At 47.3% G+C, this 26,306-nt stretch overlaps 1 protein-coding gene across 1 annotated transcript in view; it reads left to right on the forward strand.

The window, feature by feature from the left end:
• TMEM38A (transmembrane protein 38A) overlaps positions 1 to 26,065 on the forward strand; it is a 26,709-nt gene extending 644 nt beyond the window's left edge. Inside the window, exons 2-6 of the mRNA XM_010845606.1 lie at positions 18,648 to 18,804; positions 19,029 to 19,213; positions 21,652 to 21,739; positions 23,578 to 23,695; positions 24,464 to 26,065. Coding sequence (XP_010843908.1) covers positions 18,648 to 18,804; positions 19,029 to 19,213; positions 21,652 to 21,739; positions 23,578 to 23,695; positions 24,464 to 24,691 — 776 coding nt within the window. The 3' untranslated portion in view covers positions 24,692 to 26,065. The remainder of the gene's footprint in view (positions 1 to 18,647; positions 18,805 to 19,028; positions 19,214 to 21,651; positions 21,740 to 23,577; positions 23,696 to 24,463) is intronic.
• Positions 26,066 to 26,306: the final 241 nt, after the last annotated feature.

Here is a 26,306-nt window from a genome sequence, read left to right on the forward strand (position 1 = left end):
GTGGTGAGGGCGCAGGCAGGGGTCGGCTCTGCTGGCCAGGTCACAAGTCCTGGCTGCCTGCAGCCCTGACCTCTCTCCTTGCCCTTGGCGCCGGGAGCCAAAGCCGCAGCTGAGTGTCTATATAAGGGCCGGCAGTGCTGGGGGCTGTGATCAGGTTCAGAGAAAGTGACACCGATGTCGCTTCCCTGCTGTGGCTCTGGGGCAACCTCTTCTCCCTTTGCCTGGGCCGAGGCTGTGCTGGAGCCCAGCGGGAATTCTTCCAGCTCTGGCCAGGATCCTTTCCACTTCCTGAGCAGGACCGGCCCTAGGGCAGGGTAATTTGGGGTCAGCCTCCTCCCACCAGCTCCAGACCCTTTTGGAGAATCTCTGGGGGAAGACCCAGAGTCTTGGATTTTTTTTTTTTTTCCAGTAACCGTAAATGGCCTCCTTAGAATGCAGCCTATTTTTATACAAGGCTTAGGGAGTGTTTCTTATTCATCTCCTCCTGTTTTAATAACTCTAGCACAACAGCAAACTAAAGGGATAATAGAATTTTAGCTTTAGAAAAAAGACCAATCACCTGAAACTTTGTGATCTGTTCTCCCACTTAGATGTAAATTACTCCTGTATCCTCTCAGAAATAGCTTTTCTTTTCTTTTCTTTTTTTTTTTAAGATGATAAAGATAGCAGCTGCTGCTAAGTCGCTTCAGTCGTGTCCGACTCTGTGCGACCCCAGAGACGGCGGCCCACCAGGCTCCCCCGTCCCTGGGATTCTCCAGGCAAGAACACTGGAGTGGGTTGCCATTTCCTTCTCCAGTGCATGAAAGTGAAAAGTGAAAGGGAAGTCGCTCAGTCGTGTGGGACTCTTAGTGACCCCATGGACTGCAGCCTACCAGGCTCTCCGTCCATGGGATTCTCCAGGCAAGAGTACTGGAGTGGGATGCCATTGCCTTCTCCAAAAGATAGATGCTAGTGTACATTAAAGAGAAAAATCAAATTGAAAAGCCTAAAGGAAAAAAGAGATAATTACAGTCGATGTTGTGGCCGCCTTCCAGACCTCACTTCTCTGCTTTTATACCCCTGTAGTTATGGATGTAAATGCGCAGTCTTATGCAAATAGGATCATACTCTGCCTGCAGAGTGTTTCTGTTCTGTTTTATTTTAGCTCGTCCACATGCCAGAGCCTATTTCTTTATAAGGGCTTTTGGAAAGCAGTTACTTTGCAAAGCAAAATAAGCTTTGTGTTGTCTTAGCCTGAACACAGGGCTGTACTTCCTGTCTGCAGATGAATTGCTGGTGGCTCATACCAGGTCTCTTGGGCAAGTACAGAGCCTAGCACACATTGGGGAATCTAAAATTGTGGAGGGCAGGAGCCCGGTAGTGATGTAGGACACAAGTGTCTGGAAGGAAATCGGTCTCTGGGCTGGCTGGGAGCATGCAGTAGGGGTTGAGACATTCCTGCTGGAGTCATAGAGTAAAACTTCTGGACTTGAAGTGCTGGAGCCTGAAGGTTCTTGAAGGTTGAGAGGGTGCCTTAGAGGCTCCCCGGGGCCCTTCTTCCCCTATCTCATCTCTGCTGCTGCTGCTAAGTCGCTTCAGTCGTGTCTGACTCTGCAACCCTATAGACGGCAGCCCACTAGGCTCCTCTGTCCCTGGGATTCTCCAGGCCAATTGAGTCAGAAAGTCTGGGATAGTGACCTGGCACGCTCCTGTTTCAAGCTCTTCTCCCCTAGGGATGCTGAGGAAATAGAGGCTAAGCTAATTTACATATGCAATGAACCTGTGGTCCCATAGCTGGAACCCAAGAATGACTACAATTGTTCCGGAGGACTCGCCTACCCTTAGAAAAGGGAGGCATTGGGCTTAGCTGTTGAGCCCCCAAGTTTGGTGTTCCTGCTAAGCCTCTGTAAAGGTTTCTTCTCAGAGTCTGTGTGCTGTTTGCAGGGCCAGCTAGAGAATGCATGGGCCCCTAGGAATTTTGTGAACCTGAGAGCCAATCTGGCTTAAGGAATAATCTTCAAACTAGAAGTCAGTTCTGTCTTTAGCAGTGAGTAAACACCAGGCAGGTTGTTTTGCTTACATGAGCATCAGTTTATTCATCTGTGAAATGGGCTCATTGGTACAATAATCTGGATTCCCTTACCTGGCTCTTGTGAAGATCTGTAGAGAACTTGGTCAGTAGTCAGGTCTAAGGCACTTGTGAGAGGTAGTAGAATGATTTGTAAGGCATGGGGCAATGTGTTTCCTGGGCTGCAGGCATTTTCTGGGTCAGGCTTTCATGAGAATCCTGAATGAGGATGAAGCACAGCGTGTGGTCCTCAGGTGAACAGCATCTGTGACCCCTGAGTTAAGAAATGCAGAATGCCTGACTCCCCACTCAGACCTACTGAGACAGACTCTGCATTTGAACAGGATCCCTGCAAGCATACTAACATTTGAGAAATGATGGACTAAAAGAAGCTGGAGCTCCTCAATAGGGCAGAGAGGGCCAAATCTGACTCACCTCTAAGACCCCTAGCTCTATGCAAGAAGAGAAGAAGAAGCTGTGGATGCTGGCTGCATGATTGAAGGAATGAGTGGATGAATGAATGACAATCAATGGCTACTTTAAGACCTGATCCATGCAAAGAGCCTTCCAGACTAGTGGTTCTCAAGTATGACTACACATTAGAGTCACCTGGAGAGCTTTGAAGATTCTTGTTGTCCAGGGAGTACCCCTTCATCATGAAAATCAGAATTTCAGGGGATGGTACCAGCATCAATATTATAAGTTCCCCAGATGAGATCCAGCTTTCTGCACCAGTGTTTCCCAACCTCAACACTAGTGACAGTTAGAGCCAGATCATCCTCTGTGGTGGGGGCCATCCTGTGAGTTTCAGGATGTTTCACAGCATCCCTAGCCTGACCCACTGGAAGCCAGCAGCACATCCCAATTGTGACAACCAAAAATGTCCCTAGACATTGCCAGTGTCCCTTCAGGGGGGCACAGCTACCTCCAGTTAAGAATCATAAATCTAGACTGAGTCTTAAACTCTCGTGCTTCCAAGGGCCTGTCAGGTCACATATAGAAAGCAGTAAGACAGCCAGGTCAGGACAGTCCCCAGGTGAGATCCAGCCACGTGCGTCACCACCTGATTGGGGCTGGAACTAGCAGAACTAATTTTTCAAGGGAAGCTAGAAATGTGATTTGCAGCTTCCTATGTTTATATGTTGGCTGTTTGAATATCTTCATTCTTTTTTTTTTTTTAATTCATAGACAATTTTTTTTAGAGCAGTTTTAGATCAGAGCAAAAAAATGAAAGTAGTTTTCCATATAGGCTGACTACCTCCTCCACATACAGCCACTCCTACCATTAAGGTTCTGCACCAGAGGGGAGCGTTTGTTATAGTCGATGAACAAACACTATTGTCAACATCATTATTGTCCTATTAGCATTATTGTATTGCATTATCAACATCATTATCTACTGGTCTATAGTTGACATACGGGTTCCTTTGTGTCGTACATTTTATGGATTTTTTATATAGTGACATGTATGCATCATTATGGGGCCTCCCTGCTGGCTCAGTGGTAAAGAATCTGCCTGCCAATGCAGGAGAAGTGGGTTCGATGCCTGGGTCAGGAAGATCCCCTGAGAAGGAAATAGCCACCCATTCCAGTATTCTTGCCTGGAAAATCCCATGGACAGAGAAGCCTGGCAAGAGTCAAACAATACTTTCTGTAACTAAAACAACAACAACATCCATCATTGTAGTATTGCACAGAAATGCCTCACTAACCTAAAAATCCCACAAGCTCTGCCTATTCATCTCTCCTGCCTCTTCTCCCCAAATCCCTGACAGCCTCTGATCTTTTTACTGTCTCTATACTTCTGCCTTTCTCAGAATGTCACAGTGTCGCAGTTGTACACTATGTAGCCTTTTCAGGCTGGCTTCTTCCACTGAGCAATATGCATTTAAAGCTCCTCTGTGTCTTTCTGTGGTTTGATAGCCCATTTCTTTTTAGTGCTGAATAATACTCCATGGCATGACCGTTCCAAGGTTTAATTATTCACCTATTGAAGGACATCTTCGTTGGAGTTTGAGCATTTAAAAATTACTTGGGGAGCTCAGCAGAACCACAGTGAGGAAGAAAGCTGAGCACAAAGGCTTGGGGGAGGGAGACTTGTCTTAGAGAAACTGAGCACACCTCCCATGTTCGGACCTCACAGTAAACAGCACAGAAAGGCAGCAGCGCCAAGAGTGCCCTGTGGGGACTCCCTTGGTGATCCAGTGGTTAAGACTCCTTGCTACCAATGCAGGTGGCCTGGATGCAGTCCCTGGTCCAGGAACTAGATCCTGCATGCTGCAACTAAGACCTGGTACAGCAAAAAAAAAGTACACCGGGGAATCTTCTAGCACTCCCCAGCCATCCACAGACAGGACACTAACCCCCAGAGAGGGAATGTGTGGAGCCCATCACAGATCAGAAATAGGGTCAGCATCAGTGCTTCTTCCTTAGGCAGATCTGATTTTTATTATCAGTCCATCCACTAAAATCTCCACCCACAGGTACTTTCCATTTCAGCTCAGTTCCAGAAATAACCCTCACATAATTGCTAAGCACTAAGCTTCATTTCTTTTCATCTTTCACAGATGAAATGAATAATAGCCCTTTGAAATGAGTAATAGCCCTAGGTGACCACCTCACCCAGGTTTGCCCTAGACAGACATCCAAAGCCCCAGAAACCTCTCAGCCCAAGCAAACAGCGACAGTTGGTTGCTCTAGACAGCATCCCCATTCTACAGATGACTAAATCAAGGCCCAGATGGGGAGTGAGCCACCAGAGCTCACCCTTGAGAGGGGAGTGCTTTTGTGGCAAACCTGAAATTGAAACCCACATTCTTCTGCTTCCTGGCACTGCTCTAAGACCCAGCAAAAGAAATCAGAATGAAGCATGGCAAAGGGAAAGAGCCAGGGGGACAGTTTCTCCACCACTGCCTTGCTGTGGATCCTTAGGGCAGACTGTCCCTGCCAGCCTCAGTCTTCTCATGTGGTGATGGGGAGACTCGTCCTGTCTTTCCAGTGTTGCTGGGAGAGTAGTGATAAAGATAAAAAGCTCACAGACATAGAAAACAAAATTGTGATTGCCCAAGCAGAAAGGAGAAGTATAAAATGGGGGTATGGGAACAAGGATACACATGGTTGTGGTGGTTTAGTCGCTAAGTCACGTCTGACTCTTTGGCGACCCTGTAGACTGTAAGCCTCCATGCTCCTCTGTCCATGAGATTTCTTAGGCAAGAATACTGGAATGGGTTGCCATTTCCTTCTCTAGGTGATCTTCCCCACCCAGGGATCGAACCCATGTCTCTTGCATCTCCTGCATTGGCAGGCAGATTCTTTACTACTGAGTCACCAGGGAAGCCACAGATACATATTGCTATATATAAAATGGATAAACAACAAAGCTTTGCTGTATAGCACAGGGAACTATATTCAATATCCAATAATAATCTATAATGGAAAAGAATCTGAAAAAGTATGTATTTATATATGTATAGCTGAATCACTTTGCTATATATCTGAAATTAACATGATATTGTAAATCAAGATCCTACAGTTCAATTTTATTTATTATTTTTTTGGCCACACTACGTGGCTCGTAAGATCTTAGTTCCCTGATCTAGGCCCTTGGTAGTGAAAGCACAGGATCCTAACCACTGGACTGCCAAGGGAATGCCCTTTAATTTTTTTAAAAAAGCATAATTATGGTAATAAACAGCATTGAATCATCAGGATAACTCAGTGAAGGGAATGCTCTCATTCTCCCTTTGACAAAAGAGGAAACAGGCTGGAGGTGAGAGGGGGTGGTGGTCATCTGCCCAAAGCCACTGCAGAGTGAGCCACAGAGCCAAACCCCAGACGTGTGGCTTTTCTACCAGGCTTCCCCCATAGTGAGGAGCCTACGGAGTTCCTGCAAAACCCAAGCTCCCCACACCCCCACTCCACCTTATCGTCCCAGCAGGCAAAGGAAAGATCCTGGAAAGAATTCAACCTCTGGGGGTTATTTTTAGTTGCAGAGGTATCCATTTCTGCAAAACATGGGGGCCTCACCTGACCCAGCCCCTATAGGACCCACCAGCTGCTCCCAAGGATTAACTCTCAGCTGGCAGCGTTTTAAATAGATGCCCGGAGGAGAGAAGAGGGCACTGGGCTTCATAATGGAGGAGCTTAGTAGATGCAGAGAGGATATACTTTAGGCTTCTGACTTCAGGGTGAGATGGAGGAGGGAAAATTTGATTCCAACCCCTGATAGGAGTTAGGCAAAGAAGGGATTAGGGTTCCCACCTGACAGAAGGAAAGAGATGGAGGAAAAAAAAAGATGGTTTGTTCAAGAACATGTGGTTAGTCAATGAGGGTGTAAAAAGAAAGGGAAGTGCGTTGCTGATTTAATCTGAAACGACTTTTATGAGGCAGGTTTCTGATTATAGTATGTATTAGTATATGCCAGAAAATGGATAAATAACTTGTGATCTGTTCCTATGATGGCATATAGTACAGCAGTGGAAATGAATATTCCCCTTGAAAATACTGAGCTCAGTGAAAGAAGCCAGATGCAAAGGGCCATATTATATGAGCCCATCTGTATGGAATGTGGGCCTTCCCCGGTGGCTCGGCGGTAAAGAATCCACCTGCAGTGCAGGAGACTTGAGTTCGATACCTGGGTTGGGAAAATCCCCAGGAGAAGGGAATGACAATCCACTCTAGTATTCTTGTCTGGAGAATGCCATGGACAAGGAGTCTGGCGGGCTACAGTCCATGGGGTTACAAAGAGTTGGACACGACTGAAGCGACAGAGCATGCACGCATATGGAATGTATAAGTTCAAGAACCACCTTCATCACTTGAAAAGGAAACTCCGGTCCCCGTTAGCAGTCGCTCCCCACCCCCTCCTCAGTCCCTGCGTTCTGTCTCCATGGCTTTTCCTTTCCTGGATATTCCACGTCAGCAAGGTCACAATGTGCGTCGTGCCGTGCCTGGCTTCTTTCACGTGGCGTGTTTTCAGGATTCACCCCTGTTGTAGCACCTGTCAGTGCTTCATTTCTTTTCAGGGCTGAATAGTACTCCGTTATGTGGATGGACCACATTTAGTTTGTTCGTTCATCTGCTGATGGACATTTGAGTGGCTTTCACCTTTTGACAATTGTGAATAGTGCTTCTGTGAACATGACCTTTTAAGAGTCTTCTAGAACCTATTGGTGGGTTGTTGTGCATAAAACCGTGTGCTGCCCCACCCTAGGCTGTGAGACCTCCTGTTCCTGGGTCCCCGTTCACAACCACTGGGGAGGGGGCAGGTAGTGGGGGCCCCCCAGGGGGCTTGGTGTGATAAGGCAGGAGAGCACCAATCCCAGTTCACAACCATTGGGGAGGGGGCAGGTAGTGGGGGCCCCCCAGGGGGCTTGGTGTGATAAGGCAGGAGAGCATCAATCCCCGTTTACAACTATTGGGGAGGGGCAGGCAGTGATGAAATATTTCAAACATACAGAATATGCATGACACAGATACCTCTGTGTTCGCTACACACTTACCAGATGTAAACATAAATTTGCTTCAGATCTTTCTTTTTTTTTAAAGAAATAGTGACAAAGCCAGTCCCCTCCCTTTCCCTCTTTCCCTCTTTCCCTCTCTAGCTATGTTGTTGTTGTTCAGTCGCCAAGTCGTGTCTGACTCTTTGTGACCCCATGGATTGCAGCAAGCCAGGCTTCCCTGTCCTTCACCATCTCCTGGAATTTGCTCAAATTCTTGTCCATTCAGTCAGTGATGCTATCCAACCATCTCATCCTCTGTCACCCGCTTCTCCTCTTGCCTTCTGTCTTTTCCAGCATCAGGGTCTTTTCCAGTGAGTCAACTGTTCGCATCAGGTGGCCAAAGGATTGGAGCTTCAGCACAGCATCAGTCCTTCCAATGAATATTCAGGGTTGATTTCCTTTAGGATTCAGTGGTTTGATCTTGCTGTCCAAGGGACTCTCAGGAGTCTTCTAGATATGATCACTGCCCTAAAATCAGCCTATATTATTCCCATGCCTGTGTGCATACCTTCACCGATATATATATGTCTATGAACTGCATGGAGCAGTTTGTGTTGTTTTACATATATATTATACATAGAATGTACATAAACATATCATTTTGCAACCTAACTTTTTTATTCAGCAGCAGCCTTATGGGATTTATCAGTATTGATGCATCTGGAGTAGGGGTTCTCAGCCAGAAGATCTGTCCTCTGGGGATGTTTGGCAATATCTGGAAACATTTTTGGTTGTCACAACCAGGGTGAGGTGGTGGTTTATGCCCACCACACTAGAAGTGTCTTGACTCTTTGCGACCCTATAGATTATAGCCCGCTAGGCTCCTCTGTCCATGGGATTTCCCAGGCAGGGATACTGGAGTGTGTTGCCATCTTCTTCTTCAGACTGGGGGTGGGCTATTAGCATCCAACAAGACAAGGCCCGGGATGCTCCTTGACATCCTACAAGGAGCATCCCGGGCCATCCTACATCCTGTGGAGGGGCCCCACCACAGCAGAGAGTGATCCAACCTCACATGTCAGCAACGCTGAGACTGAGGAGCTCAGATCTGGATCTAGTGTGTTGCTGGTGTTTGTTTTGGCCACGTCACACGGCTTGCAGGATCTTAGTTTCCCAGCTTGGGATTGGAGTCCTAACCACTGGACCACCAGAGAGTTCCCTAACTGGTTCATTTTTGTTCTTAAGGTTTATTTATTTGTCTATTTTTGGCTGCACTGACTCTGTTGCTGCAGGTGAGCTTTCTCTAGTTGCAGTGAGCAGGGAGGCTACCCTTCATTGAGGTGTTGGGTTTCTCACTGTGGGGGCTTCTCTTGTTGCAGGACCCAGGCTCGAGGTGTGCAGGCTCCGTAGCTGTGGCACACAGGCCTAGTTCCCCTGTGGCATGTGGAAGCTTCTCAGACCGGGGATCGAACCCTTGCCCCTGCATTGGCAGTGAATTCTTAACAACTGGACCACCAGGGAAGCTCCTTGTTCACTTAAAAATAACTACTCTGTGGTACTCCATTTTGTATGACTCTGTGTTCACTCACTCAGTCGTGTGTGACTCTTTGCTGCCCCATGGACTGTAGCCCACCAGGCTCCTCTGTCCTTGGGATCTGCCAGGCAAGAGTACTGGAGTGGGTTGCCATTTCCTACTCTGGGGAGAGGGGGATCTTCCTGACCCAGGAATCAAGCCCACGTCTCTTGTGCCTCCTGCATTGGCAGGTGGATTCTTTACCACTAGCACCGCCTGGGATGCCCTTTGTGTGGCTCACCCCTTACCAAGAATCAGTAGACTCTGCTTTTCTCCTGCTGCCACAGTGTGGCAGCGAAATGCGTCCCCACCCCCATGTCTCTTTGTTCACGTGCATGAGTTTCTCTCTTGGGCAAATAGTGAGGAATGGAATTGCTGGGGCCAAGTGACTCACAGGTGACTCGTTTCCTCAGTGTTTCCAAATTGCCTCTCAGCTGGTTCTGCCTATTGATCCTCCCAACTGTGTACCTGCAAGGGAAATGGGCTTTTTTCCTCTGTAGGAGGGGCCGATATTCCCCTCCCCAACCTTCTCTCTGAGGTTCACTGATCTGAAAAGAAGGCAGCTCCTTCTATAGAGTAGAGTGAATTCCGTGTTTCTTTCCCCAACATGAGCTTAGAACACTGGACACAGGACCCGGAAAGAGGCTTGGATGCTGACAGTGTATTGTTCAGGTTTTGTGTGTGTGGGTGTGTGTATTTCTTTGTTTCTAAAATGTTTTTGATGTGGACCAATTTTTAAGTCTTTATTGAACTTGTGACAATATTGCTTCTGTTTTTTATGCTTTGGTTTTTTGGCTGAGAGGCATGTGGGATCTTAGATCCTGACCAGGGATCGAACCCCCACCCCCTGCATTGGAAGGAGAAGTCTTACCCACTGGACCCCCAGGGAAGTTCCCTGAACACTGTATCTTGTGCCGAGTGTCCCTTAGCTCTTAGCTTCCCTCTCTCCCCTTCTGACCTTCTCCCATGCACTCTCTTTGCCTGGATCATCTTCTCTCTTCCACCCCTCATCCTCTAGGAAATCCTTGCTCATTGTTCAGATCTCAGGTTAAGCTGCTGCTGCTGCTGCTGCTGCTGCTGCTAAGTCTGACCTCCTCAGTTAAGACAGTTGCTGAATTAAACCCTTCAAAGCACCATGTGCCTCTCCTTTATGAGTTTTAACCTCCATTTGTGGAATTATTTAACCATTTTGCCTCCCTACCAGACTACGGACCCCACAAAGGTAACCCCTGAACCAGGTCTTGCTATAGCTGCTTCTCTGGTGCCCAGCAAGAGCCTGGCACATGGTCAGAACTCATAAATCCTCACTGAAGCCTGGGTGATCTTGAGAAAGCCACTCAAGATCTGTTGCCTCTTCTGTCCGGTGCTATGTTAGTCTCCTAGGGCTGCCATAATGAATGACCACAAACCAGAGGGCTTGAAACAACAGACATTTATTCTTTCCATGTTCTGAAGGCTAGAGTCCAAAGTCAAGGTGTCTGGGTCCTTCTAGACACTCAGGAGAGGAACCATTCATGCTTCTCTCCTGGTTTCTGGTGTCTTCCAGCCATCCTTGGCATTCTTTGGCTTATACACAAATCACTCCAATCTTTGCCTCTGACCTCATATGGCTTTTTTTTTAATTATTTTATTATTCTTATTTTATTTAGTTTTTGGTCATGTGGCATGTAGGATCTTGGTTTCCTGACCAAGGATCAAACCTGCACCCCATGCATTGGAAGCATGGAGTTTTAACCACTAGACATCAGGGAATCCCCCTCATCTGGCTTTTTGTATAAATTTCCTTTGGCTGCCATAATGAAGTACCACAGACTGGGTGGCTTACAACAGAAATATATTGTCTCACGATTCTGGAAGCTGGAAATCCAAAATCAGGGTGTCAGCAGGGTCATCCTCTCTGATGGTTCTAGGAAGGAAGCTTAGGAAAAGCTTCCGGAGGTGGCTAGCGTCCTTGAAGTTCCATGACTTACAGCTCCATCACTGCAGTCTCTGCCTCCTTGTTTATACAGCCTTCTCCTCTGTGATCCATCTCCTCTTATCAGGAACACCAGACACTGTATTAAGGCCCACATAATGATTTCATCTTAAATTAATTACATCTGCAAAGACCGTATTTCCAAATAAGGCCCCATTCACAGATACCAGGGGTTAGGACTTAAACATATCTTTTTGTGAGTTTAACTCCTAACACCTTCTTATCTGTGTCTACATCTCCTTTTCTGCCTTTTACAAGAACACTCATTGGATTCAGGACAAACCCAGATGCTCCAGTATGATCTCATCTTGAGACCCTTACCTTAATCACATCTGCAAAGACCCTATTTCAAATGAGGTCACTTTCTGAGGTTCTGATGGACATGAACTTGAGGGGAGAAGGGAGTACTGGTCCCTCCTGTAACTCACTGTAGGTAGGGATATCAATCCCTATGTTACTTGGGGTGGAAGCCTGGGGTGTGAGGCTGAAGCCTTGAGGATGCTAAGAAGGTATGTAGTTGCCTAGGATACAGTAGTAGGGACAGGGGAGCCTGGTGGGCTGCCCCCTATGGGGTTTTACAGAGTTGGACAGGACTGAAGGGACTTAGCAGCCCAGGATACAATAGTAACTCAATTAAAACAAGGAACTCAGTAAGTAAAGAGAGCAGGGGAGGTTGTTGTTATAATGTAACTAAAAGTGCCCAACATAACTGCAATGCTTAAGAGTGTTCAGTCCACATTTGCTAGAATGTAACAATTATTATTAGCTACCATGTATCAGGACAGTGCCCAGCATGGAGGAAGGGAGGAGGCTGGGATGGAGGGTTCCGCAGCAGTTAAGATGGATAAGGTCCTTGTACTCACCGAAGGATTAAGATCAAGTCAACTTGATGGGGGTGCCTCCCAGGTGGCGCTAGTGGTAAAGAACCTGCCTGCCAATGCAGGAGATATAAGAGATATGAGTTCAATCCCTGGGTTGGGAAGAATCCCTGGAGGAGGGCATGGCAACCCATTCCAGTATTCTTGCCTGGAGAATTCTATGGACAGAGGAGCCTGGTGGGCTACAGTCCATAGAGTTACACAAAGTTGGACATGACTGAGTAACTTAGCATGCATGCATGCAACTTGTTGAGTGTATCAACAGTATATAGTTATTTATATCAAAAGCTTCACATTTAGTACATGGCCTAAAGAGGTCAAGCCTTCAGATTTGACAATTTTAAATTTTTTATTTATTTTTATTTCTTGGGCTGCACTGGTCTTTGTTGTAGCATGCAGGCCTCTCTAGTGGCAGCACATGGGCTTCTCTCTAGTTGTGACCCGCAGGCTCAGAAGTCGCAACACACAGGCTTAGTTGCTTCAAGGCATGTGGGATCTTAGTTCCCTGACTGGGGATTGAACCCTCATCCCCTGTACTGGAAGACAGATTCTTAACCACTGGACCACCAGGGAAGTCCTAGATTTGACAATTTAGAGACAAAAGTCATCCAATCTCTAGATATAAAGAGAAACTTTCCCTTCAAAATCCCCAGAGCTGGACTGACTATATCTTTTGATTAGTCTCCTGATTAACAGATCATATATTGTAACCTTGTTATCTCACATCCACATTGAGTGGAGTTTTCATTGGATTTAAGTAAACCATTTAAAGAGAGCTACTGGGGGAATACTACTCAGCCATAAAAAAGAATGAAATCATGCCATTTTCAGCAATGTTGATGGACCTAGAGATTATCATACTAAGTGAAGTAAGTCAGAATGAAAAAAACAAATACCATATGATATCACTTATACATGGAATCTAAAATATGACACAAATAAACTTAGCTACAAAACAGAAAAAGACACCCATAGAGAACAGACTTGTGGTTGCTGGGGTGGTGGGGGAGGGAAGGAATGGGAATTTGGGATAAACAGATGCAAACCATAGGCGGATGAATGTGTATATATACACACACGATGGATAAACAACAAGGTCCTACCATATAGCACAGGCAACTCTATTCAGTATCCTATGACAAACCATAATGGGAATGGATATGAAAAGGACTGTATGTGTATACATAACTGAATCACTTTGCTGTACAGCAGAAATTAACACCACCTTATAAATCAACTATACTTTGATAAATTTAAAAATAAAATTTACAAAATAAATAATAAAGACAGTCATTGGTACCACCTCTGGCTATGAGAGCTAAGTAACTGTGTCTTACAACTTCATTCTAAATTCATTCTCTGGAAGATGAAGCTAGTGGGGGAGGGAAGGAATCAAGATGATGAACTAAGCTGTCACACCAGAAGACACCTGAGTTCCAAGCTGGGGGGGTGGTAACTGGAAGATTATGACAATAACAGTATAAAGATAGACCTGAACTATTTCAAAAGATTTGCGAGACTTTCAGTGGGTAGTACAAAGTGTACAGTTTGACTAACAGACATCAGTCTTGTACCTCTAGTGGTTTTGTAAACATGTTTTTAAAGAACTAGACCCCCCACACACACACCTTCATTTTAATTTGGGATCTTAAAATAGCTTTTATCTTGAAAATGTTCAAGACTCATAAGTAATTTATTATTTATTGTGCCTATGCCACACAGCTTGCAGGATCTTAGTTCCCCTACCAGGGATTGAACTCTCCACAGTGAAAGCACCAACCAAGTCCAACCTCTATGCTGTGCTGTGCTGAGTCGCTTCAGCTGTGTCTGACTCTTTACGACCCTACAGACCATAGCCCACCAGGCTCCTCTGACCATGGGATTCTCCAGGCAAGAATACTGGAGTGGGTTGCTGTGCCCTCCTCCAGGGGATCTCCCCGACCCAAGGCTCAAACCCAGGTCTCCTGTACCAGTAGGCGGGTTCTTTACCACTAGCACCACCTGGGAAGCCCCCCTAACTGCTGTACCACCAGGGAATTTCCAGAAGTTGCAAAAATGAAGCAAAGAGTTTCCAGCTTTCCCAGCTTCATCCAATGACAACATCTTACCTGATGATAGCTCATTATTAAAAAAAAAAAAAAAAAAAAACCTGAAAATTGGGACTTCCCTGATGGTCCAGTGGTTAAGAATCTGTCTTCTTATGCAGAGCATGCAGGTTCAATCCCGGGTCAGGGAACTAGGTCCTACATGCCACAGGGCAATTAAGGTTGTGCCCCACAGCTAACCCCACTGGCTAACCACAATGAAAGATCCTGTGTACACAACTATGATCAGACACAACCAAATACATATTAAAAAATAAAAACACTGGAGATTGACACCAGTATTATACCATTAACACCTACTATAGACTTTACTCAGCTGTTTTTCCTTGCACTTTAAAAAAATATAGTCCTTTGAAATTTTTCTTACATGTGTAGATTTGACTAACCACCACCACAGTCAGGATATAGAATGGTTCTGACACCCCAGGGAAACTCCCTTGTGAAAAGAAAGTGAAAGTCGCTCAGTTGTGTCTCAAGGCTAGAATACTGGATTGGGTAGCCTTTCCCTTCTCCAAGGGGTCTTCCCTACCCAGGAATCGAACCCAGGTCTGCCGCATTGTGGGTAGATTCTTTATCAGCTGAGCCACAAGGGAAGACCAAGAATACTGCAGTGGGTAGCCTATCCCTTCTTCAGCAGATCTTCCTGACCCAGGAATCAAACCAGGGTCTCCTGCACTGTAGGCAGATTCTTTACCAACTGAGCTATCAGGGAAACCCCCTATAACTAGATCTTCTTTAGAAGCCTAACCTCTGGTAACCACTGATCTGCTCTCTGCCACTCATCACTATGGTTTTATCCCATGGAGAATGTTATATAAATGGAATCATTCAGTACATAACCTGAGATTGGCAGTTTTCACTGAGCATTATACTCTTGAGATCTGTTCAGATAGTTTTTGCATCCCTGGTTCATTCCTGTTTCATTATTGAATAGTATTCCATGGTACAGATATACCAGGGTTTGTTTATCCATTCACCCATTAAAGCCACTTAATTGTTTACAAATAAAAACTGCTATGAACATTTGTATGCATGACTATGTGAATACCAGATTCTCCTTTTCAAACAAAATCTTATGCCAGAGTCTGAGATGAAGCAGTAAATGAAATTGTGCTCCATTTTAACTCCAGCATACCCACCTGATTTCTCTTTTGCTCCTGCAAACCCTCACGGTTCCCAGGAACACAGTTTGAAAACCATTGCTCTTGGGAGCCCAACTTCTCAGCCATGGATGGAAGGTTTTGGGTTATCAGGGCTGCAGGATGTCAGGACATGGACCAGCTCATTCCCCTATCTCTGTGTGCTCGACTATGTTGCACAGAAGAATCACTCAAGAGCGTTAAAAAATCCACAAGCCCACCCACACCCCAGAACCACCAACCAAGACACTTGGCTGGGGCAGAGGGATCAGGTGTTTGTAAAGTCCCCAGGTAATCCTGATGTATAGTCAAGGTGGAAACTAACACACTGAGCCATCTTCCTTAAGGATGGGGTCCCTGTTTCTATTTGCTAAGTAAGTCCATTGTTTCACATTTTCTTTCTTGGGTTGAATAAGAAGACTCAATTAGTATCATTTGTGTGTGTATGTATCTTCAGCTGTGGGCTTCCCTAGTGGCTCAGTGGTAAAGAATCCACCAGCCAATGCAGGAGACACGGGTTTGATCCCTAAGTCAGGAAGATCCCTCGGAGAAGGAAATGGCAACCCACTCCAGTATTCTTGCCTGGGAAATCCCACGGACAGAGGAGCCTGGTGGGCTTACAGTCCATGGGATCACAAAAAGAACTGGAGGTGACTGAGTGACCAATAACAAAGCAATGATCTTCAGTCGCAGAAACTGTGAAATATATTGCATCTTTTCTTTGCTGGCCTTTTATTTTTTTTAACAGCTTTATGGAGGTATAATTCTTGTACTACCCATTTAAACCATCCCATTCACTGGTTTTGAGCATATTCACAGCATTGTGCAACCGTCACCTCTCAAAGAAACCCGGATCCTTGAGTTCTTACCTTCCCACCTCCCGTCCCCTCCATCCCTAAGCAACCACTAAGCTACTTTCTCTTATTCGATGTGAAAAAATTGCATAAAGTACCAATAGCGTGGAGTCCACAGGGGAGTGGAAGTCCTCAGGAGTGACTGGCTCCGTAGAGCCAGGAAGCCTTCCTGGAGGAAGTGGCATTTGTGCTTGGCCCGTTTTGCTTTGTGTCTTTGTCCCTTCTATGCTACTAATAGGGTTGCTCTCTCTCCCTCCCCACTCTGTCGGTATAATTCTATAGTCAAGGACTCCCTTATCCAGCTTTGCTCATTGCTCTTTCTGCACCCTTCCACACACATGGGCCTGTCTGCACTGTCCATCTTGGTACCAGTATCTGGTGACTTCCCTCTGCCCTGATGGCACTCTCCCAATAAGACAAGACTTGGAAGCAGGACTTCAGATTCTCCTTTCAAATTTCTTCTGTACCTTCCTATCTGGGGCCAGTCAAAGCAAGTAAACCTTCTCCATAAGAGCACAACTCAACAACAGAGGGACAGCCCAGTGTTTTCAAAAATGCACAAAGGACTTGAATAGACATTTCTGCAAAGAAGATACTGTAATGATCAATAAGGACCTTCCCTGGTGGTCCAGTTGCTAAGACTCCATGCTCCCAATGCAAGGGGTCTGGATTCAATCCCTGGTAAGGGAGCTAGAGCCACACGCTGCAACTAAGACGCAGTACAGCCAAATAAATAAGTTAAAATATTTAAAACAATGGTGGTGCAGAGAAAAAAAAAAAAAGACCAATAAGCATTTGAAAAAAGAACTCAGTATCACCAGACATTAGGGAAATGCAAATCAAAACCACAATGAGATACCACCTCCCACCCATCAAGATAGCTATTCCTAAAAAACAAAACAGTAAGTGTGACCCAGGAGGTGGAGAAGTTGGAACCCTTGTGCATTGCTGGTGGGAATGTAAAATGGGGTGGTTGCTATGGAAAACAGTGGGAAAGTTTCTCAAAAAGTTAAAAATGGAATTAACCTTTGATCTGGCAAATCCACATCTGGAATTATACCCCAAAGAATTGAAAGCAGGAACTCACATATATTCATATGCTCTTGTTCTTAGCTGTCATATTCATAATAGCTAAAGGATGTAAGCAACCCAAATGTCCACTGACAGATGAATGGATATGCAGAATGTGGTAGACGCAGTCGAGGAAATATTACTCATTCTTAAAAAGGAAGAAAACTCTGACACATCCTATGATGTGGATGACCCTTGAGGATTTTATGCAAAATGAAAGGATCCAGTCACAAAAATGCTGTATGATTCCACTCACTTGAGGTCTCTAGAATAGTCAAATTCACAGAGATGGAAAGAAGAGTGGTGGGCGTCAGGGGCTGGAATGAAGGGGGGAATGGAGAGTTAATGTTTGATAGGCCAGAGTTTCAGTTTTGCGAGGTGAAAAAGCTATCAATATGAATGATGGGGGTGGTTGTGCAATAACATAGATGTGCTTAACGCTATTGAACCATACCTTTAAAATGGTTAAAGTGACACATTTTATGTATATTTTACCACACCCACTTATTTTTTCTTTTAAATAAGGAAAGACCAAATGTACAGGCGTAGGCTTACAGGAATCTTGGCATCCTCCCAAGGCTGCATCAGATGTTCTCAGCTGCGTGTTGCCCTCTTCAAGCTTTAGTCTCCTCATAATTCCCTGGTGGTCCAGTGGTTAAGACTCCACGCTTCCACTGTAGGGGGCACGGGTTCAATCCCTGGTCAGGGAACTAAGATCTCATGAGCTGAGAGGCATGGCCAAGCGAAACAAAACAAGTTTCGGTCTCCTTGGGCAGGATAATAACAGTGATCACTTGGCTGCAGTCATCAATGAGGATTTAATGAGTCCTTCCTATAAATTCTAAAACCCAGTGTCTGAGAGGGCTTCCCTGAAAGCTCAGTGGTAAAGAATCTGCCTGTGATGCAGGAGACCTGGGTTTGATCCCTGGGTTAGAAACATCCCTTGTTGAAGAAAATGGCAGCCCACTCCAGTATTCTTGACTGGAAAAATCCCGTGGACAGAGGAGCCTGATGGGCCACAGTTTGTGGGATCACAAGAGCCGAACACAACTTAATGAGTAAACCACCACCATCACCACCTCGGACCCAGGAATGCTTGCTAAATATGAAAGTGAAAGTGAAGGTCACTCAGTCGTGTCCGACTCTTTGCAACCCTATGGACTTTACAGTCTATGGAGTTCTCCAGGCCAGAATACTGGAGGGGGTAGCCTTTCCCTTCTCCAGGGGATCTTCCCAACCCAGGGATCAAACCCGCATTGTAGGTGGGTTCTTTACCAACTGAGCTATCAGGGAAGACCTGCTAAATATGATTTGTTTTAATTATCATCCTCTCTGAGCTCAGAGGAAAGAGCCCCAACCTGGTTCTGCCTTCTCTCTGTGTGATCTCAGATACATGTACAGTCTCTCTGAGCCTTGGTTCTTCCTCTGTAAATGGACGAACTGCAAGGCTTTGGGCGGACACTCTGAGAAGGTGGCTGAATTAGGATGGGCTGGTCAGAGGGCATGATGGTGAAGCATGCCCTCAGCGCCCTGGTGATGGTGGGGACACCCCCGTACCCCTCAGGAGCAGTTGAGCTGTCCCGGCACCACCCCATGGCATCCTGGCTGTGTGCCATGCTGCATTGCTTTGGGAGTTACATCCTGGCTGATCTGCTCCTTGGGGAGCCCGTGATCGACTACTTCAGCAACAACTCCAGCATCCTGCTGGCCTCAGCAGTCTGGTGAGCGTCACGGGTCCGGCGGGATGTGGGAGAGCAGAGCAGGCGGGCAGGGCGATCCCACCACCCGGGAGGTGGGAGGAACTAGGACCTGCCAGCCAAACCTTCACAGTTAGCCCTGACTCACCACCCTCTCCGCCCAGCTGTCCTGAGTCTGGACACAACCTCGTCTCCAGGGGCCCCTAGGGTCTAGCTCCCCCCTGATGCTTGGCATTCTCTCCCCAAAGGTACTTGATTTTCTTCTGCCCCCTGGACCTCTTCTACAAGTGTGTCTGCTTCCTGCCAGTGAAACTCATCTTTGTGGCTATGAAGGAGGTGGTGAGAGTTCGCAAGATCGCCGTGGGCATCCATCACGCCCATCACCACTACCACCACGGGTGGTTCGTCATGATCGCCACCGGGTGGGTCAAAGGTAAACAGGACCATGACCAGAGCAAAGGGAAGCCACCCCACTGAGAACCCCTTCTCTCAGCCATCTTATCCAATCCCATGTGAGAGCTAAGACCCCACATGCCTTGGGACCAAAAATCAGAACTTAAACAGTAGAAGCAGTATTGTAACAAATTCAGAAGAGATTTTTTTTTTTAAGTAAGTAGGACAATGAAACATTGATAGCTAATGCTTCTGGAGAAAGCTTTCTCAGCTGCGCCCTACTCACACGTGGGGCTGGACCCTTCTGTGTGTGGAGGCCGTCCTGTGCATTGTAGGGTATTGAGCACATCCCTGGCCTCCACCCACTCGATGCCTGTAGCACCTACCATCAGTGCAACAACCAGAAATGTCTCCAGACATTGTCAAGTGCCTCACAGAGAGGAAATCATACCCCTGTTAAGTTTTGTGGACTATGGCCCTTTTGCCAGCCCAGTAAAGCCTACAGACCTTTTTATGTTTTCTTAAGTGCATAACATAAAATATATAGGAGAATAAAGGAAACCTAATCTTTTAAAGTAGTTATAAAGTGTTTTAAAATAGGCTTTAGTAGTTTTATGCCTATTTGTTGTTGCTGTTTGTTGTTTAGTCACTCAGTCGTGTCTGACCCTTTTTTGATCCCATGGACCATAACCCACCAGGCTCCTCTGTCCATGGGATTCCCCAGGCAAGAATACTGGAGTGGGTTGCCATTTCATTCTCCAGGGGATCCTCCCAATCTAGGGATCAAACTTGTGTCTCCTGCATTGGCTGGTGGATTCTTTACCACTGAGCCACGTGGGAAGCCCTTTATGCATATTTACTATTGATTAAATAGCAGACTTTCCACTGACTTCTAATAAGTCTCATGCTCTTGGAGCAGTGTTGAGCACAAATGGTATTTGAAATCATCTACAACAATGATAATGTGAAAAGAAAAAAATCCATTAGTTCTGTTGATGACAGTCATAGACTTGCAAATCCTGCCGAAGTAATTGCCTCCCTTCATGATAAAAGGAAAGGCTGTGTTTCAGTAAAGGATGTGAAAATGAATATGTAATTCTGTTTCCTCTCTGGGTTCCTAGACTCTAGGTTAAGATCCCTAAACCAGGGTAAGTTTTGAGTTGAGCTCATTGTGCCTCTTACTTGACCTTCTTTAGCAGAAAGTTAGCATCACCCCTTTCTACTGACGAGGGGAATGAAATGACTTCCCCAAGGTCATGAGGCTGTGGGGGCACAGATGGGGTTTGAGGCCATGTCCTCTGAATGCAACATTCACATTCGTAACTATTTTGAAGCCCCCCTTTTCCCCCTCCTCCATCTATGCTAAGAGGCAGACCGAGATAGACATTACGACCAAAACAAAAAGTTACTAAAATTACATAGGGACAGTTTATAATGGTGGGTCAGTCCACTAGGATGATATAACCATTTTAAACAATTATCACCTAAAAACAGAGCACCAAAATACATAAAGCAAAAACCGAGAGACGTTAAAGGAGAAACAGACAATTCAACAGTGTTAGTTGCAGAGGTGAACCAGGGAGTGACGAGAAGGCAGGGAGAGAAGGCTTGAGCAGGTGCTGAATACCACTAAGCTCTGTGTTCCTGTTTCCTGACAACCAAAGTGGGTACTCCCAAATGCCTGGGAGTACCCTCCAGCGAGCCAGTGTCCTGAGGCACCTTTGACGCTTAGGGCTGGATCACGCTCTGGTGGGGGCTGCCCTGTGTGTTACAGGATGTTGTGCAGCATCTCTGGCTTCAACCCGCTAGTTGCCAGTAGCAGCTCCCTCCCCAGTGGTGAAGTAAAAAATGTCTACAAATATTGCCAAATGTCTCTTTGGGGCAAAGACACCCCAGAAGCAAACTTCTGGGCCAGTGGTACATATTGGGCACCCCAGTTGGCACAACCACTCCTTCAGTGAGTGTCTAAGCCTCTTTAGCCAATACATTTGGAGTAAATGGGAAGATTCTTCTAGAAATTCAACCAAAAATCTTGATATGGGTCTCCTTATTGTCTCTCTAGGAAGCCTATACTAAAGAGAAAGGTCCCCAGGGGTATAACATGCCTTCCAGAGGGCAAGTGGCTCAAGAAAGGTTGAAAGCTCAGAACCCAAGGCGGGAGAGGCTGGGGTGCCTCTTGCACAGTTCAAGGTCCTGGATTGAAAACATCAGGGCAGACAGTCCAGATTTGATCAAGACATATCTTGCAGGTGGGATATGACCACCCCACCCCCTCTTACTTCATGCTGGTTTTGCTCTGAATATGCCTTGTGATCCTTGGGAAGACTGTCCCTTCTTGGCCTCAGTTTCCCCACCTGCAACACTTTAGGCTCCATATACCTCTGGAGAAGACTCCAGAAACTTCTTGCTTGGGAATTCAGCCAAGAAGAATGGGAAGCTGGGGGTGGCAGGCTTGTTCAGAAGTACCCTGTCCCATAGGCTCTGGTGTCACCCTCATGTCCAACCTTGAGCAGCTGCTCCGAGGGGTCTGGAAGCCAGAGACCAACGAGATTCTGCACATGTCCTTGTGAGTATCCCATCTCCCCCACCCCCTGGGCCTGACCCTGGGTTGGATACTCTGGTAACTTAGGAGCCTTGGTTCCTTAATTCTCCTTCCAGAAGCTTCCAGAGGCCATGGCTGGGGGACCTCAGAGGCAGAGCCTTGATACTACTCAGAGGGTAGGCAGAGCTTCAGGGAGATAAGACACTCCTTCTTCTCCCATGTAATGGGTTTTGAAGATTGAGTAGGAGTTTTCTGGCAAAGAAGGAGACTCTGGAGAGAGGCCAGTGCTTCTGCCAACTATCAAGTCAGAAAAGATTCTGCCCGGTTCTTCAGGGCCAGGATACAGATTTTGGGTGGGAAGTGAGGGTGTGGTGGGGAGTGTGGCTGGGGTTAGGTGGAGAACAAAGGGTAAGACCAGATGGTCATATACAGGACTCAACCAAGGACCCCATGAGGCATTAAGTCTAATACATTTTTAAAAGACCTGAAAGGATCAGGCTAGTTAAATTTTCTTCCATAAAGTTGTTGCCATTAAAATATGACAACATTAAAAGACTCACCCGTGTGCCAATGATGCTTTTGAACTGTGGTGCTGGAGAACACTCTTGAGAATCCCTTGGACTTCAGGGAGATCAAACCAGTCCTAAATCAGAAAGGAAATCAACCCTGAATATTCACTGGAAGGACTGATGCTGAAGCTGAAGCTCCATACTTTGGCCACCTGATGTGAAGAGCTGACTCATTGGAAAGCCCCTGATGCTGGGAAAGATTGAAGGCAGGAGGAGAAGGGGATGACAGAGGACGAGATGTTGGATGACATCACTGACTCAATGGACATGAGTTTGAGCAAACTCCGGGAGATAGTGAAGCACAGAGGAGCCTGGCATGCTGCAGCAGTCCATGGGATTGCAAAGAGTCAGACACAATTTAGCAACTGAACATCAACAACATATGCCAGGTTAAACTACCTCCCATGTCGTATGTTGCAAAACATGGCATGATCTCATTTTATCCTCATGAGAGGTGTGTTCACGCACTCAGCTCATGGGCAAGTCAAAATATTGGAAGCCTATTCTTCAAAGAAGAAAAGGAAAATCAATAAAAATTGTGTGTTATAATCCCACATTCCAGGGGAGTGCATTGTTCAGGAGTCCCCAAGACCACTCTCAGGTGCAACGATTTGCTAGGAAGAGGCATAGAGCTTGGCCAAGCTGTTATACTTAGGGTTGTAGTTTATTAGAGTAAAAGGGAACATTAAAACTGGCAAAGGCAAAAGGCACGATGGATAGAATCCAAGGAGAGACCAGGTGCAAGCTTCCAATTGTCCCCTCTCCGAGGAGCTGTGTGGATAGTACCTGTTGCTCCCAGTATCCATGTGTGACTGTGTGTATTTAAGATTGCCAACCAGTAGTGTTCCCTCAAGCCCTGGTGTTCAGGGGTTTTCCTGGAGCTTGGTCACATGGGCCTAACTGACACCCTGGATGGCCAACCTCAGTCTCCAGTCCCTCCAGAGGTTCAGCTGATACCATGTGGCCCTAGACCCCACCCTAAATCACATCATTGTCATCTGGTGTGACCCAGAGTCCCCAGGTGAACAAAGACATTCTGATCAGGCAGAACTTAGTGGGTACCTCTCAGGAGCAGGCCAGAGGAGAGAGCTTTCTTTGCACCAAGTTACCTCTTTACTGCCCAGGGGGGCACTGTCTCGTCCGTGTCACATAGGCATCTTCCCACCGTGCACCCCGGAGAAGCTGGGGTGGGAGCTGGGCACAGCAGGGGCGGGTGGAGAAGGGGCTCTGGGCCAGAGGAACAAAGCCCTGAGCCATGTAGACCCCCCGGATAACCAGAGCCACCTCGTGCAGCCCCACCAAGGCCAGCCTGTATGGAGCCATCCTCTTCACCCTCCAGCAGACCCGCTGGCTCCCGGTGTCCAAAGCCAGCCTCATCTTCATCTTCACCATGTTCATGGTATCGTGTAAGGTAAGTCCTCCTGTCCTGGCTAAAGCTGACCCATGCTTCCTGGGCTGAGGATGGAAAACTTAGGCTGATAGCCTTGGGGGGTCTGGGGAAAGGACAGCCCTAAGGTCGAGGTGTTGGGGGGAGGAGCTTGTCAGCAGGTTCATGCCTGAGAGCAGGGTATGAGATCAGGGTCCAGCAGGTGGGGGTGAGAGTGAGCAGAACAAGGTCTCCCTGGCAGAGGGTCCCATAAGGCCAAGATGGGAGCAGGAGAGTATGGAGTCTGTTTGGAGTATGGGGGCCTGTGCCTTGGGCATGGAGAGTGGGCTGGACCAGGAATGGTGCGAGTTGCAGTCACTTCCTACTCAGGAAAGGTCTTTCAGGGCCACACACCCTTCCCTGCCCCGTGGAGCTGGGGAACTTCATTGCTGGCTCCCTAGGAGGGGACCACACTGAACAGAGGAAGGGAGTGAGTGACCCCAGACCAAGCATAGCTCCTCTCTGATCCCAGGTGTACGTGTGGTGGGTGGGGATATTCCTGGGGAAAAGGCAACCAACTGATTCGGTGTGGCTGGGATTTTAAGCACCAAAATCTTTGCATCCTGGAAATGGCAGGATAGTTGATCACCTTCTTGGGGGTGCATGCCACCAGAAATCTGAGTCTAGGCTCCCTCTGCCCTTGACCTTTTGACCTTCTCTCTCTATCTCCCCTCCCCTCGCCCCAATCTGCTTCTGCCTCATCCTCCCGCTGGCTCTCTCGCTGTCTCCTGTACCTCTGTCATCCCACCTCAGGTGTTCCTGACGGCCACCCACTCCCACAGTTCCCCTTTTGATGTCCTGGAAGCCTACATCTGCCCTGTGCTGTTTGGGTCGGCCTCGGGGGGCGACCATCACCATAACAACCATGGTGGATCCCAGGGTGGCAGCGGGCCCGGCTCCCCACACTCACCCCTGCCCACCAAGTCCAAGGAGGAGCTGAGTGAGGGCTCCAGGAAGAAGAAGACCAAGAAGGCAGATTAGGGGGCAGCCCAGGGGGTCTTCAGGGCACCAGGGAGAGGACCCAGACCCAGGACCTGGGCTCCGTTCTCCCCTCTCCAGGCCTCTGCTTCCCTGTCTGCAAACTGGGGCCATCAGCCCGCCCTCCAGGGCTGATGTGGGGGGTTAAATGAGATATGGGGGGTGAAGGGCATTTGTAGGAATGGGGGGTCTCTTTCTTCTTCTGCCAGGTCCCCATAGAGTTACAGCTTTGGGGGAGCAGTCCACAGAATCCCAGCAATCGCTCCAACCAGAAACCTTGGCAGTTATGTTCTTGGTCTTGTTACTCCCTCTCTAAAATGACACCTTGACTCCGAAAGAATGTCAAGCCATGTTGACGCTCATCCATCTGATGGATGTTTACTGTCTGCTGTAAGGTAGCTGCTGTGATCTCCACGTCTCTTCCTATCAACTTCTCCTGGGCATCCCTGGGCAAGCTGCCACCTGCTCTGAGCCCTGCATGCCCATCAGTATAACGGCCCCTCACCCCATTCTGTATACAAGGGCTGCTGTGAGGCTGGATCTGACAAACCAGCTTTGTAAGCTCAGAAGCACAACGCAGTCAGGAGGTGAGGCCTTGATGGGTGTTCATCATGCTTAAAAAACAGTTTTGCAGTTTAGATCTTTTGTGTTTGTGGCTTGGAGAGCCCCACAAGTTACCTGGAACAAAGGAGGCCGTCAGTAGATGTGTCTAGGCCAGACTGGGGAGCCTGGAGGGGTGGGGGAGGCTTGTTCTGATCCTTGGCTTCAGGTTGCCCCCTAAACCAAAGAAATGCAGCTGGCCGGGCGGGGGTGCCAAGATCTGGCTCTAATCCAGGGGCTTCAAGCCCTCACTGTCGGACTCCAGAAGCTCCATGAGACCTCCCTCAGTGCTGGCATCCTTCATTGCCACTCGCTCAGTCATTCAACAAACACTTGCCTACTATGTGCCAAACCTTGTGCTGCTACTGGATGGGCTGGGAACTTGATTCAGGGTGAGCAAGGGGGATGGGAGCTGAGCGCCCCTCCTGGCCACCCTCACCTCAGCCTAGGTCACCAGGGTATTTGACAGGGGTAGGTGGGTTGGGCATGGCCAGTCTCAGGTGGGATTTGGGCCCAGAACTGGCCAGCTTGGGACTGTTCTTTGCATGTGGGTGCTCAGGGCATTCTCAGGGCATCAGCCTGTGGCTGTGTCACATAGGCCTTGGGTTGTTGGGGTCCCAGGTTTTGCCCAATTATTGGGAAAGTGCCTTGGTCTGGTGATGCCCGGGAGCTTGGTGGGTCCTGAGGCTGTAGGGCCCCCAAATTCCTCCTCTTGTATGTCTATCAAGGCTCAGCGTGAAGGATCGGCAAATAAATTTGTTGTGAAAGAATCCTGAAGGCTTGTCTGGTTCCTTCTTGCTCTTTTGGCCTCAGGGCACAACGGGAGTGTGTGAACTTAGAGACACATGGAGGTTCTAGGAGAATGAAGCTCACGGTAGCCCTTAGTCACCAGGGGGAGATGGAGGCGGTGGGTGAAGTCTGTAGAGATTAGGTAGACTTAGGTTTAATCCTCACTGTGCCATTTGCAGGTCATTGGGCTTCCCCTTCTCTAAGCCTGTTTGCTGCTTGGGAAAAAGGA

This window comes from Bison bison, unplaced genomic scaffold (assembly GCF_000754665.1).
Source record: "Bison bison bison isolate TAMUID 2011002044 unplaced genomic scaffold, Bison_UMD1.0 scf7180017864221, whole genome shotgun sequence".
NCBI classification, from domain to species: Eukaryota; Metazoa; Chordata; class Mammalia; order Artiodactyla; family Bovidae; genus Bison; species Bison bison.